The sequence below is a fragment of the Melanerpes formicivorus genome, unplaced genomic scaffold, assembly GCF_026170545.1.
Source record: "Melanerpes formicivorus ecotype bairdi unplaced genomic scaffold, bMelFor1.0.p_v2 SCAF_7, whole genome shotgun sequence".
NCBI classification, from domain to species: Eukaryota; Metazoa; Chordata; class Aves; order Piciformes; family Picidae; genus Melanerpes; species Melanerpes formicivorus.
The window spans coordinates 22,365,325-22,379,653 of record NW_027142359.1 but is presented as its reverse complement, the minus strand read 5'-3'; the positions used below and the strand labels follow the sequence as shown (position 1 = coordinate 22,379,653).

The window sequence follows — 14,329 nt, the reverse complement described above, 5'->3', positions numbered from 1 at the left end:
AGTGACACTATGAGTTAAACCCTTTGGCTTTTTCCTTCTTTGTGTTCTTTAAAGACTACACTACTTTCACAGAATCACAGAACCTTATGGGTTGGAAGGGACCTCAAAAGAGGTCCTGCCAAAGCAGGAACAGCTAGAGTAGGTCACACAGGAACACATCCAGGCAGGTTTTGAGAGTCTCCAGAGAAGGAGACTCCACAAGCTCTCTGGGCAGCCTATTACAGTGTTTTCTCACCCTCACAGTGAAAAAGTTTTTCCATATGTTGAGATGGATCTTCCTGTGTTCCAGTTTGCATGCATTATGCCTTGTCTTGGACATTGAGAAGAGCCTGGCTCCATCCTCCTGACAGTCCCCCTTCACATACTTACAAACATTAATGAGGTCACCCCTCAGGTCTCCTCTTCTCCAAGCTGAAGAGCCCCAGCTCCCTCAGTCTTTCCTCACAAGCTAGATGTTCCACTCCCTTCATCACCTCTGCAGCTCTGCACTGGACTCTTTCAAGCAGTTCCCTTTTTTAAACACCAATGCCCCAGGCTAGACAGTGGCAAGTGATCATTTCAGCAGCAGTTCCTAAAATGGGGCACAATTTCCAGGGCTGTCATACCAGACGCTGCAAGCCACACAGCTCCCTGAAGGAACTGGTATAACCTACCCTACCCTGGTATAACCTACAAAGAGCAGGATCTAAGGTGCACACAGTGGATGACACCTTTGAGCATGGCCGTTTCCCATGAGCATGCATTTTTGAGCTATGCACAGGACAACATTTTAAGCTGATTTTAAAGTTGGTGCAAACGGTAATTCAGGAGAGAATCAATGGACAAAATGAGATAGATTAGGTGAGATAGCTATCCAAAGAAGATACTGTCTTGAAAGTTAAAAAAGAAAACCTACAGTTCACTATGTGTTCATTATGAAGTGAAATGTAAATTGTACAGAAGCACAGCATAATTTTACTCAAAATTCAAGCTCTTACACAAATCTGAGGTGATGAAATAGTAGTTGTGGAATCCTCTGGTTAGTCATGAGTATTTTTTCATACACATTTAAGAGAACAATGAAATTCTCATAGTTTTCATATTTTTTTCAGACACAAGGAAATACAACATTTATACAGAAAACATAATGTGACTTCTCTTCGAGACCCAGCCACCCACCTCTGAAAGATTACCACAGAGTTAAGTGGCTGCACAAGAGAATTACCAAGATGCTGTAGAGTTCAAGAACACTCAGAATACTGGTTTAGTTAGTAAATAGGAGGAATAGCATCTATAAATACTTCAAGGTGATGAAAACCAGTGTGTGTTGCAGAAAGGGGACTATTTAAGATAAAGGACAATGCTGATAGAAGAGTAAAGGAGTGTATAATGATCAGTGATAAATTTAAATGGGAAAAAGGGAAATGGCCTTCCACCAGCAATACTGCTGCTGTTACTAGTTTATGAAATGGATGCTGTGTCACATAATGGCACAATATAGCAGAGAAGCATTTCTTTCACCCAGGAGGTCCTTTTCAGTCCACATAAAGAATGCTATAAAGATAACAAACAACCCTCCTTATCCAAGGTAATTTTGACACTTTTTTTCTTAATCTAAGGAGCCTCTGTACCCACCACCTGAATTAACAGCAGCATCTGCTGTCCCTGCCATTGTAACTGGTATGCTTCTCCCTAATCTCTTGGGCACACACTGACACAAACAGCATTGAGACTGAAAGGTGGCAACAGAAATAACCAAGAAATCCAACTGCCTGGTTTGTGTAACATGCAGTTATCACTTGACAGCATGCAGCGAGGTGGGCTGGAAGAACCAAAAGCACCCTTAGAAATGCTGCTCACATCTGCCTGAGTTCAAGCAACAATATATATAAAAGTACTGGTTTTAATGACACAAAAATGATCCAAGGGCTGGAACCCCTCTGCTGTGAAACCAGGCTGAGAGCTGGGGCTGTTCAGCCTGGAGAAGAGAAAACTCCAGGGAGGCCTTTCAATAAGTAAAGGGGGTCTAAAGGAAAGCTTGGGACAGAGTTTTTAGCAGGGCATGTTGTGTACAAGGGGTGATGGTTTAAACCAAAAGAGGGAGATTGAGACTATAAAGAAGGAAGACATTTTTGACAATGAGGGTGGTGAGACACTGGCCCAGCTTGCCCAGAGAAGTGGTAGATGCCTCATCTGTGGCAACCTACCAGGTCAGGTTGGATGGGGCTCTGAGCAACCTGTGCTAGTTGTAGATGACCTGCAGAGGGTTTGGAATAGGTGACCTTTAAAGGTCCCTTCCAATCCAAACCACTCTGTGGTTTTGTGATTAAGACAAAAGATTTCCTGGAGAAGAGGAGGCTCAGGGGTGACCTCATTGCCCTCTACAACTACCTGAAAGGTGGTTGTAGCCTGTAGCCAGGAAGGGGTTGGTCTCTTCTCCCAGGCAACTGGAACCAGAACAAGGGGGGACAGTCTCAAGCTGCGCCAGGGGAGGTTTAGACTCGAGGTGAGGAGAAAGTTCTTCACCGAGCGAGTCGTTCGTCATTGGAATGTGCTGCCCAGGGAGGTGGTGGAGTCACCATCCCCAGAGGTGTTCAAGAGGTGACTGGACGTGACACTTGGTGCCATGGTCTAGTCATGAAGTCTGTGGTGATAGGTTGGACTCGATGATCCTCGAGGTCTCTTCCAACCTTGGTTATACTGTGATACTGTGATACAATGTATGTACTGAAGTGAATCTCTGTAAGATAATGCACTGGCTGGCCAATAAAAGCAGTAACAAAGACATTGTTGTTTCTTACTACTTTCTACCCATTTCAATTTGAATGTATTCCATTGTCCTCATCAGAATTATGGCTTTCTTCTGGCAGTAAGCAACATGATTTTAGCAGTCACCCAGACAAAACCTCAAACACCTAAGTGTGGACATCAGGTGTTGTTATGACTCACACTCCACAAGTAGATGAATGTTCAAAAAGAAAGTTTAGACATGGATCTATCTCAACAGTCTGCCTAGGGAGGTGGTTGAATCACCACCCATGGAGGTGTTAAAAAAAATGCAGACATGGCACTTTGGGATGTGGTTTATTTGTCATGGTGGTGTTGAGTTGATGGTTGGACTTGATGATCTTAGAGATCTTTTCCACACTTAATGATTCTGTGGTCCTATAAACCCCCATGGTTGATTTCTGCACTTCCAGTTCATGAGTATTCTTCCCCACCCTTTCTGTAGTTAGCAGCTACACGAGGGATTAATCTCAAACCTGATTTCTCCACAAACTTACATTTTCATACCTGCCTGGGTTTGCTAATTGCAAAACAAAGCCTGTGTTTAGCTGTTTGTGCTAAGGTAGGAGGATCAGAAACAGAAGATTAAGGAAATAATTACTGAAATATGAAAACATGAACAAAGTTTACTTTTGTCTTTTTTTTTTCCCTAGCAGATGTGAAGATTTTAATGTTCACTTTGTGATTTCCAACAAAGACAATAACTAGTTGATGACAAAAGGGAACAGAAAGTGTGCTGGCACTGGAATGGTGCATTCTCCTCTCTCATTCTCTATTAATGGTCCTAATGGGGATTTAAAAATAACAGTATCAATGTTTGTTGAGTTCTTGTAAACCACAGTTTTCTGCATTGCCTTCTTCAATGCTAGGGTTCTTTTCACACCCCAGTGCTTCACTATTCTGTTCTGATGCTCAGAAAATGAAAGGTGAGGGATTTGACTCTCCACAAGCTCAGCTCACTAAACATTAATCCAGGTGCAGGCTCTACATGACGTAAGTGAATGATTAATGTCAACCTGTCAAACACTGCCGCCAGCTGGAGAGCCTGGCTGAGGAGCATCCTGGGAAGTGCTCAAAAAGCACTGACATGCATCAGAAATTATACCATTTGGATGCCACAGGAAAAAAAAAAATTAAAATGGTGCTTTTCCTTTGCTAAGAAATCAGATTAATGCCCTATTACAAATTATGGCCTCTCTAGCTAAAAAGCTTTAATCCTCTGGCTGTTCATTGCTACAATCATACTCAGAATGTGGGAGAAGGGAAAGGAAAGGATTCCCCCCCAGTCTTAAATACATGTTTATTTTCCAAAGATTACTGCATCAAGATGTCTTGGGTAATTGGTCACAGAAGTAGTACTGTCATTTCAAAACTAACAAGCATTCACTGTGAATACTAACAGCTGCTTGTAGCAGTGAGAAACTGCATCAAGAAAATGGGAGTTCAAGATAAAAGCTTCTATTCTGTTGCTATTTAATGAGGGATTGTGAGGCACAGACTGTGCAAGGCAGTGAGGAAAATGGCATTTACCCAGTAAAGACTCTGATATTCCACTGATGATAGATTCCCTCATCCAAATCAAAAACAATCCAAAAGATTGCAGATGAGAGATTAATTGCTCTGTTTTAACAAAGAACAAATCCTTTGGAGTTGTTTTCAGTTGCTTCAGAATCAGAGAGAAACAAAACCTTAGAAAGGCACAGTTTTTAAAGTGTTTCTTCTGCAGGAGACACATGTAACCTAGAAAGACTTGTATGCTAAGCCTCTTTGTTTCTAATTATTAGGAGAGATAATGAACACATCTGAATAGGAAATAAATTACTTCAGGGCTTGGAGTATGAAATGATGTTCTTCCCTCTCAGAACAACCATTCCTGCTGAAAGCAAATCTTATGCTAATTCAATTGTATATAATCACCAGCTCCATCTTTGTACCACTCCAGAACTGTGCTCTTATTTGTGTGTTTCTGACTTTGAACCTTGTCTGTCTTACCTGTGTTTTTTTATTTGTGCTTGGTTTTGGCTGCAAGATAGAAAACCTTTCTCAGGATAACAACTCCCTCACCATTTAGAGCTTATTACTGCCAGAACAGGTAGGCACAGCACACTGCATATATGAATATATATATGCAGAAAAGAATAACTGCTATAAAGCAGAATTAATACATATACATACAGAAAAGAATAACTGCTATAAAGCTGAATTAATATATATATATACAGAAAAGAATAACTGCTATAAAGCTGAATTAAGACCAACTCTTAAAACTCTTAAACTTAGAAAATAGCTGTAATAAGACTGAAGAAATACTTTCCTGAACTTTCCTCTTCTCCAACAGCCAGAAAGAAATTAACAAGCCCCCATAGTTGCAAATAAAATATGGAACAGGAAGAAAAGAGCACACCCTTCCCTCCCTCCTTTTTACAGATTTAGATTTGTGTAGGAGTACTTCCCTGGAAACCTACATTAATCAAATTTCCTGTTTATAGGCAATTTCATTTAATATATTTGTTCACATAGAAAGTCCTAACACCATCTGACACATTGTCAGTGTAAAACACAGGTTACTGTGCATATTTCTTTACCTTCATGCTACATACTCCCTTGTACTTATACTGGGGTACTTCCCCGAAGTTACTCCACCTCAAGTACAAACATATGTGGTTTGTAATTCCCAACTGGCTTGTTGACAGCAGCAGCATATATAGCTATAGGTACATATATATTCCTGCTGTTGGCCACTTCTGCTGTAAGACTTTGTGCTACAGAAGTTGAATCTCTGAAAAATACTCTTCACTGATGAACTCAACTAGTAGCTGTTGGTCCTTTCTAGGTAAATGATGAGGAAAACACACTGGAGTACTAGCAACAGCCAAGTGATAGCAATCTGTGTCCACACTATGGGTTTGTTGTGTTAGGAGTAACAAGTTATTTTAGCCTGTATTATTTGATGGGTATCTCATTTGAATTCAAAGGTGGCATTTCAAATCAGTGCCTGTATATGGACTGCATCTGAACCAGAGCCAACTTGTGAAGGTCAGTGTAAGTTTACTTGGAGCTGTCTCACTGGTATCAAAAGGGCCAATGCTTTACCTGCAGGTTTACTTGTTTGTTTGCTTAGGTAAAATCTGTGCCCAAGCCAGAGATAGAATTCCTCATATTACAAAAGACTTTCAGTCCTCTCCTGACATGAAAAGTACATTTGATACCAAATAATACTCAGTCACATGCTTCTTGAATGGTTATATGTAAGAACCTATCCACAAAATAAGTACACTGTGAAATGAATCAGACTTGTTTTCTTAAATAGCTATTACATGAGACATTTAAATCCTTAGACTACACTTCTTGTTCCAGGAACTTCATGACATGATTAAGTTTAATATAAACAGCTCTACTGCAAGTGCAATTTTGAAGACATTACCCAAATGGATGGTATTTCTTCTCCGTTCCCTCCTCCAGAAGCCCCACTATTATTATTCCCTCAGACATGATACATTAAGCTAAGAAAATATTCCACAGAGTTTAATACAATTTTAAAACCCCCTTCTAATCAATGACTTACCTTTAAGAGAGCCAAGGCTACATGGAAGATTATGTTCATACCCTGAAAATGAGAAGAAAAAGACTTCAATCAGTCCCAGCACACAAATCTCTCCTCTCTATTACTTAGCACCATGCAGCATCATAACTAGCTGCTGCCAAGTCTCTAGGGAATGCTTCCCTTTTCCCTGCCACATTTCAAAGTTCATCATTAAAGCCCCAAGGCACCGTTTCCAAACTCCTGGCTGGGGAAGATGACAGCTCTTTGGAGCTTTTGGAATCTGGCTGTTCAATTCATCAGGTGCTTTGGATGTGACAGGCTATCCCTCCATCGTTTCAGTACCTGTCAGTGCTGGCTTTCATGAGCAGTAACAAGCAGAGCATCAAGAAAATGTAATAAATATTCTAGTTGATAGGATTTTTGCCAAGTAACTGAGCTTAGCTGTGATTAATCATGTACAGTCTTTCAAGCTCAGTTGCAAAAAAAAAACCAAAGGAAAATAAAAAACCCCTCCACAAGTACAAAATACACCTCTTTTATTCTTTTCTTCTTCTTCTTTTGTTATCAGCCAAAAATAAAAACTACTTCATAGACAAGCAAATTGATGCCTGTATCAGTCTGCCTTCTGGTCTGCAGTACAAGTGCAAAGAAATGCATTCACACAAATGAAAACCATCTCCAATGACGGACTATGGAGGCTATATTTTAATTTAAGTTTTATATGAAAATATGAAAAACATTCCCGTGCTTTTAGTCAGCAGCTCTTTATTGTGGCAATTAAGATGATAAAGTTTTATAATCACAGAATTGTTTCAGCTGGAAATGGCCTCTAAGATCATCAAGTCCAACTATCGACCTAACACCACCATGACCTTTAAACCATGTCCTAGAGTGCCATGTCCACACGTTTCTTGAACACCTCCAGGGATGGTGACTCCACCACCTTCCTGGGCAGCCTGTTCCAATGCCTGACCACTCTCAGGAAAGAAATTTTTCTTAATATCCAACCTAAACCTTCCCCTTTTCACAGGGTAAGGGAGCACATACTACAAATAAGACTCCAAAGGACAAACTGAAACTACTCTTGGGGTCCTGTTTGGCAAACCAGCCCACGGCTGCTCAGGCCAATATACAGGAGAAGACGGCCCTGCTGGTAGCACACACATTGCCTGTGCTGATAGAAGAGACTCTCCTCTCTGTGGACTGCATACTGTAGAATCACAGAATTGTTTTGGCTGGAAGAGACCTGCAAGATCAGCAAGTCCAACCATTAATGCAGCACAGCCAAGCCTTTACTCCAAGAATAAACAAGATTTGTGCTCTAAATCCTTCCCCAGCTCTGTTGCCTTTCTTTGGATACACTGCAACACCTCAATGTCCTTCTCACAGTGAAGGGCCCAAAACTGAACACAGTACTCAAGTTATTGCCTCATCAGTGCTGAGTACAGAGGAATGACCATTGCCCTGGTCTTGCTCATCATGTTATTGATGATCCAGGCCAGGATGCTGTTGACCTTCTTGGCCATCTGGGCTACCACTGGCTTTGGCCCACTGATCCAGTCTGTCCAGATTCATCTGGAGAGCCTTCCTACAATTGTATCCCTCGAACAGTCTTGATTGTTTAAGATTATGAATAGTATTTTTACAAGCCACATTCTGAAAGCCTGAGACCATATTGCCATGAAAAATAGCTTTTACAAAACCCTACAGAGACTTGTCAGAGGCATTCTTGGGAAGAAATGGTTATTTTTTACATGAGTAGTATGGTGCCTCGAAGGGATTTCACCATTAATGAGTCTTGGAAGTGCTACAACGTTAGAGATAATGAATATTGCAACACTCTCTGAATTACTTTGCAATTCGATGCATAATCATTATGATAACAAACGGACTTCTTCCACTAGAGGTCGCAATTGCAGCAGGACTGTACCTTGCTTCTTTAACAGTAAACCGTTCTGCTAACCGGGGTAAAAAACACTTCAAGTACAACACCACTTATCTTGCTTTTTACACTTCATTCTAATAGAAAAAATGTCTGGCTGGGATTTTGGCCCAGACACTGACAATACTAGAGCACCAGCAGCAGTAAATTAAGGTCATAGTGGTCTCAATTTTATTCCAAACATCAATTTGAAGCCACACAGTCACAACATAACTTTAATTTCCTAGCAGAGAGGATCTGATAGAACATACAAACTGTAAATGAGAGCCACAACTACAAGCCACCTGAGTTTGCTGGTTGCTCAGATGTTGTTATGACCAGAGTTATTATGTGCAATTGTGGAATCACTGAGCAATTAGTGCCCTGTGGATTTTCTGGCACTACCTAAAGCACAAACACACACACACACACACACATATCAATCCAGTTATCATTTATTTTCTGAATATTCTTTTTCTGTTCTGCCTGAAACCCACATTCCTCCTCAATTCAAGCTAATCAATCTCTTTCCTGGTACTCCTCTTGTATAATCAGTCTTTACATGGATAGCAATGTGTCAGAAACAGTTTTCCTCAAAGACCCCCTCAGCTCTTTTTCTAACCCTACCAGGCAAGGAGCAGCTCACAAACTCCCTCATGTTACTTGAGATAACCTGTTCAATGCACAAGCACCCTAAAAGGACTTCAAATCTTCATATACAACTGTCCTGGATGACACTTCCATTATTTCTGGCAACAGGTAACAGTCTCCATCTTCCTGCCCCTAAAAGGGAAAGGTATCACAGAATCCCAGCAGAGTAGAGGTTGGAAAGGACCTCTAGATACCATCTAGTGCAACCGCCCTGCTGAAGTAGGGTCACCACAGCAGGGTACCCAAGATCACAATGTCCAGGTGCATTTGAAATCTCTCCAGAGAAGAAGACTCCACAACCTCTCTGGGCAGCCTGCTCCAGGCCTCCACACCCTCACAGGAAAGTTTTCCTTCATGTTCAAGTGAAACATCCTGTGTTCTAGACTGTACCCATTGCCCCTTGTCCTGTAATTGGCCATTACACAGAGAAGAACCCAGCCCCATCCTCTTGCCCTCCCACCCTTTAGCTATTGATCATCATTGATTAGATCCTTTCTCAGGCTTCTCTTCTCCAGGCTAAACAGCTCCAGGTCTCTCAGCCTTTCCTCCTCACACAGACGCTCCAAGGCCCCTCACCATCTTCACTATGCTCACTCCCGTCATTCCCTTTCTCTCTTGAACTGGGGAGCCCAGGACTGGGCACAATACTCCAAATGTGGCCTCACTAGGTCAGAGTAGAGAAGAAGGAGAACCTCCCTCGACCTGCTGCTGGCCACAGCCTTCTGAATGGATTTGTTAAATCCCAAACCCAGGCCGTATTTTAGACCTCAGGCATCAATTGCTGCAGCTTCACACTGACCAGCTGGCACTTGCTGGACCTGAAGGACTAACAGACCCATTGGCAGCTAAGTGAATTGGCAGCTGGCAATCCCCAATGAGGCTTCTACTCATATCTGGCTGTACAGCAAAGTGCTTTAGGTTTCAAATGCAGTGCCTTACCCACCCATTTCAACAACACATTTTATAACCATTGCTCCACATGCTTATTTGTTCCTAATACAGGCAAGACTATTCTGACATAGCCAAATTTAATGATTATGATTATGAAAAAGGAGGCTAAGCTCATTTCTCCACAATCTCTTATTTAAAATCCTACTTCATTTACCACACACTGATTTATAAGATTCAGCTCAAACTTTCCCATCTATTTTAGAAGAAGGACCAAAAATACCAACGTGCACCAGACATATAAATCATTGCTAGCAATATCCCTCCAGCAATTTTATAATGGAAACATGAAAGTACATACAAATCATCCACAGGGGGAAAGAGAAGGGAGTCCATATTAAATAAGCTTTGGATAATTACTTTTTAAAACCAAAGGTCACATGTTTAACTAGGCATTTGGAAATAAATGCTTTAATATCAGGCAAATCCCATTTTGGTATTTTACAAGTCTGCCAATGTGAAAGTTGTCCATCCAGAACTACCTAAACACTTGGGGATTTTTTTAAATAGACAACAGCCAACAGTGAAAAGATAACACTACCACAGAATCACAGAATGGTTTGGGTTGGAAGAGAGCTTAAAGATCATCTAGCTCCAACTCCCCTGCCATGGGCAGGGACACCTCACAGTATCACAGTATCACAGTATAACTTAGGTTGGAAAGGACCTCGAGGATCATCGAGTCCAACCTATCAACACAGACCCCATGACTAGACCATGGCACCAAGTGCCACGTCCAATCTCCTCTTGAACGCCTCCAGGGATGGCGACTCAACCACCTCCCTGGGCAGCACATTCCAATGATGAATGACTCGCTCGGTGAAGAACTTCCTCCTCACCTCGAGTCTAAACCTCCCCTGGCGCAGCTTGAGACTGTGTCCCCTTGTTCTGGTGCTGGTTGCCTGGGAGAAGAGACCAACCCCTTCCCGGCCACAACCACCCCTCAGGTAGTTGTAGAGGGCAATGAGGTCACCCCTGAGCCTCCTCTTCTCCAGGCTAAACAATCCCAGGCTAAACCTCCCACTACAGCAGGTTGCTGAAGGCCACATCCAAGCCAGCTTTCAAGACTTCCAGGTCTGAGGCCTTCACAGCTTCTCTGGGCAACCAGCTCCAGTGTCTCACCACCCTTGTGGGGAAGAACTCCCTCCTAACGCCTACTGTGAATGTATTACTAAACAGGATCTATTATAAGAGCACAGGAATGGTTAGGGGCCTACCAGCATGTCGGATCACTTCTTGATTATGCAGCCACTCTCTTGCTTTTCAACCTGAGAGGCTTCATGCTGGTGAGTGAAGGAAGGATAATGTGCAGCCTGCACAGCTCACAGACATTAAGCCCACAGACAAGGCTCCCAGAAAGGAGGCATGTGGGAATCCTACTTCAAGGAGCTTTTGCAGAAAGACAGCAGTTTCTGTGGCAGTCTGGCTCATGCACCTAGTTAAGCATCAGCATGGTATCTTGTTTTCCAACAAGTCATTTAAGAATCCTCTTAAGCCTGTGCAAAGGCCTGAAGCGTTTTAACAGATCTCATTACACTCAAGAGTTTTGGAGAAGGAACAAGCCCATCTCAAAGCAGACAACTCTTGCCTATTCTGCAGTCAAGATGGTGATATCAGGGTCAGGAAAGGGAAAACTTCATAATCTCTGCTATTGTAGGGCCTCCTAATGGCTCCTGCTGACTGACACACTGACTGCTCTGTGCTTTAGAGAGGTTTCCATAGGACAGCACTTATTCAAGAAGAAGGAGCAGAGTTTTGCACAGGAACCCTTCATACCTATTAGTATGACAGTGCTGGGATAAACATTCACCAACTGGTAGGCCACCATTTAACTCATTGAGACTGCCCTTCATAGAAGCATCCACTTATGTGAATGTTATGTCCAAAGACCACATTCCAACCGAGATTGTAGGTAACATTCTCATGGACAAACAATGAAACTATCTCATGAGACTGCAAAAGTGAAAAACTTCTAGTGGAACTGAAATGTGCACTGAAATTAAGACTGGTTTAAAATAAGTGGAAAGCTTATTAAGCTCTCTTCTAGTGAGAAATTTTCACACTCCTCAGTCTGAAGCCAGGATCCCTTCAGCAGATGGAAGAATTCTTTGAGGAGTCCTCGCTTTGCAACACAAAACAAGATGACATTCAAAAAGGCCTGAAAAGATTAGGAACAAAGAACACAGAAAAGTAAATATCTGATTTTGTAGGATCTATTTTGTGTTCAGTGAGACCTCTGTGACAGAAAAGATGCTCCTGACTTCCTACAGAAGAGGCACATCTATCTGGCTGACCCAGAAAAATCTACTTAAGAGTCCAGAAAAAGGGAGTTTAAGGGGACAGCAAAGTAGCATTTGCTTTGCCTGAACTCAACAACATAGCATGGAGGTGGCAGAAGAATTAGGCCAAATAATTTAATGAGGTAGTATCTGGAGAACATTTGCATATGGAGCAATTTTGAAATCTAACTCCTGTTCTATAGCTTTTCTTTAATGACAGAAGCCTTAGGAGAAGGTAGGTTATGGTAAATACTAGCATCTCTCCAAATCAGACCATATGACAACCATTACTCTTGGTTGTAGGGCAATGCACTCTGTATTATTTTCACCAATAAAATGAAGTTAATCTCTTAAAATAAATATATTGAAAACTCATTTACATCAGTGTCCTTATATGTAGTTTTGCTCTTACACATGCATGATATATAGGAGGAAAGGGGGGTAAGTTTTCTGTCCAAAGCTATTCTCCCCCCCTGCTTTCATGAGATCCCACCTGGAACACTGCATCCAGTTCTGGTGTCCCCAGCATAAGAGGGACATAGAGTTGCTGCAGCAGGTCCAGAGGAGGCCACAAAAGATGGATCAGAGGCTGGAGCACATCCTTTATGGGGACTAGCTGAGAGAGTTGGGGCTGTTCAACCTGAAGACCTTAGAGCAGCCTTCCAATACTTGAAGGGGCCATATAAGAAATCTAGGGAGAGACTTCTTACAAGGGCTTGTGTGATAGCATGAGGGACAATGGCTTTGAGCTGGAAGAGGGTAGATTTACACTGGAGGTTGGAAAGAAATTCTTTACAGTGAGGGTGGTGAGACACTGGAACAGGTTGCTCAGGCAGGTTGCAGACACCTCCTCCCTGGAGGTGTTAAAGGCCAGGTTGCATGAGGCCTTGAGCAATCTGGTCTACTGAGTATCTTTGCCCAAGGCAGTGGGGTTGGAAATAGATGATCTTTAAGGTCCTTTAAGCCATTCTATGAATCTGTGTCTATGAATCTATAAAATAGTGAAGCCACTGAGACAACTCTCACTGAAGTTGCAGCACCAGGTAAAGAAGATATACATGAAAGTCAACTGAGCACCTCCTTAAGGTCAGGGAGGTCTCAAGGCTCACCTGTCATGCTATCAGGAGAACCAGTTAACCTGTTCCTGCTTTCTAATACCTGCTTTTTCCTTCTTTTTTTTTGGTTTTTTTTTTTTTTTTTAAAGCTAGTCAAGTGAAGTTAATTTGACATTGTTTGGTAATTCGAAAGTGGTTCATAATTATGTGTTCAGTTGCACACTCTTTCAAAGGAGCTGCAGAGGGTAATTGGGGTTACAAGCTCGAAAGGCGAATTAAAATTCTATTTCTGCTTTGGATTGCTTCCAGCAAAACATTTGTTTGGCAACTCTAGTATGTGGAGAGCACACAATAAACTTTAGGAATGTCACAAATATTTTTATTTTGCTGACAGCATAAATACATGGTCTGAAGCTCCAATTTCTCTTTGTGAGTAAGGTAGGCTGGGAGCGTGCTCTGCAGGGATATGGATGTTAATTAACGTATTCTACTCAGAGAAGGTTTGTCTCACTTGTACCTTTAGATCACTGACAAGACAACTAAGGGGGAGAAAGGCTACCTCTTGTTAAAATAAGGCACAGCTTGAAAAGGCAAGCTTTGTATAGAATCATAGAATTGTTTGGGCTGTGAAAGACCTTTAAGATCATCCATCAAGGCCAACCATTAACCCAGTACTGCAAGCTCATCACTAAAGCATGTCCCACACCAGCAAATCTACAGGGCTTTTCAATCTCTCCAGTGATGGGGACTCCATCACTGCCCTGGGCAGCCTGTTCCAGGGCTTGAAAACCTGTTTGGGGAAGATCTTTTTCCCAGGGTCCAACCTAAACCTCCCTTCAAGCAACTTGAGGCCATTTCCTCTTCTGTCACTTGTTAATTGTGGGAACAGACTGCCCCCCACCTTGCTACAACCTCCATTCACAAGACTTGTGTGCTCTAGATCCTTCACCTGCTTCACTGCCCTTCTCTGGAAATGCTCCACCACCTCAGAATCCTGACCCCAAACTGAATGCAGTATTCAAGACGCAGCTTCACCAGTACCCATACTGGGAGACAATCACCACTAGCCATGCTGTTCCTGATAAAGGCCAGGATGCTGTTGGCCTTTTTGGCCACCTGGGCATACGCTGGCTCATATTTGACCAGCATCCCCCAAGCCTGCAGA

The 14,329-nt window shown here is 42.3% G+C and overlaps 1 protein-coding gene across 5 annotated transcripts in view; it reads right to left on the bottom strand.

Annotated features, from left to right (window-relative positions):
* Positions 1 to 14,329, bottom strand: part of RABGAP1L (RAB GTPase activating protein 1 like) — a 310,408-nt gene that overhangs the window by 86,616 nt on the left and 209,463 nt on the right. For all 5 annotated transcript variants that reach the window (XM_068141360.1, XM_068141361.1, XM_068141358.1 and 2 more), the window contains one exon: positions 6,332 to 6,373. In XM_068141360.1, coding sequence (XP_067997461.1) covers positions 6,332 to 6,373 — 42 coding nt within the window. The remainder of the gene's footprint in view (positions 1 to 6,331; positions 6,374 to 14,329) is intronic.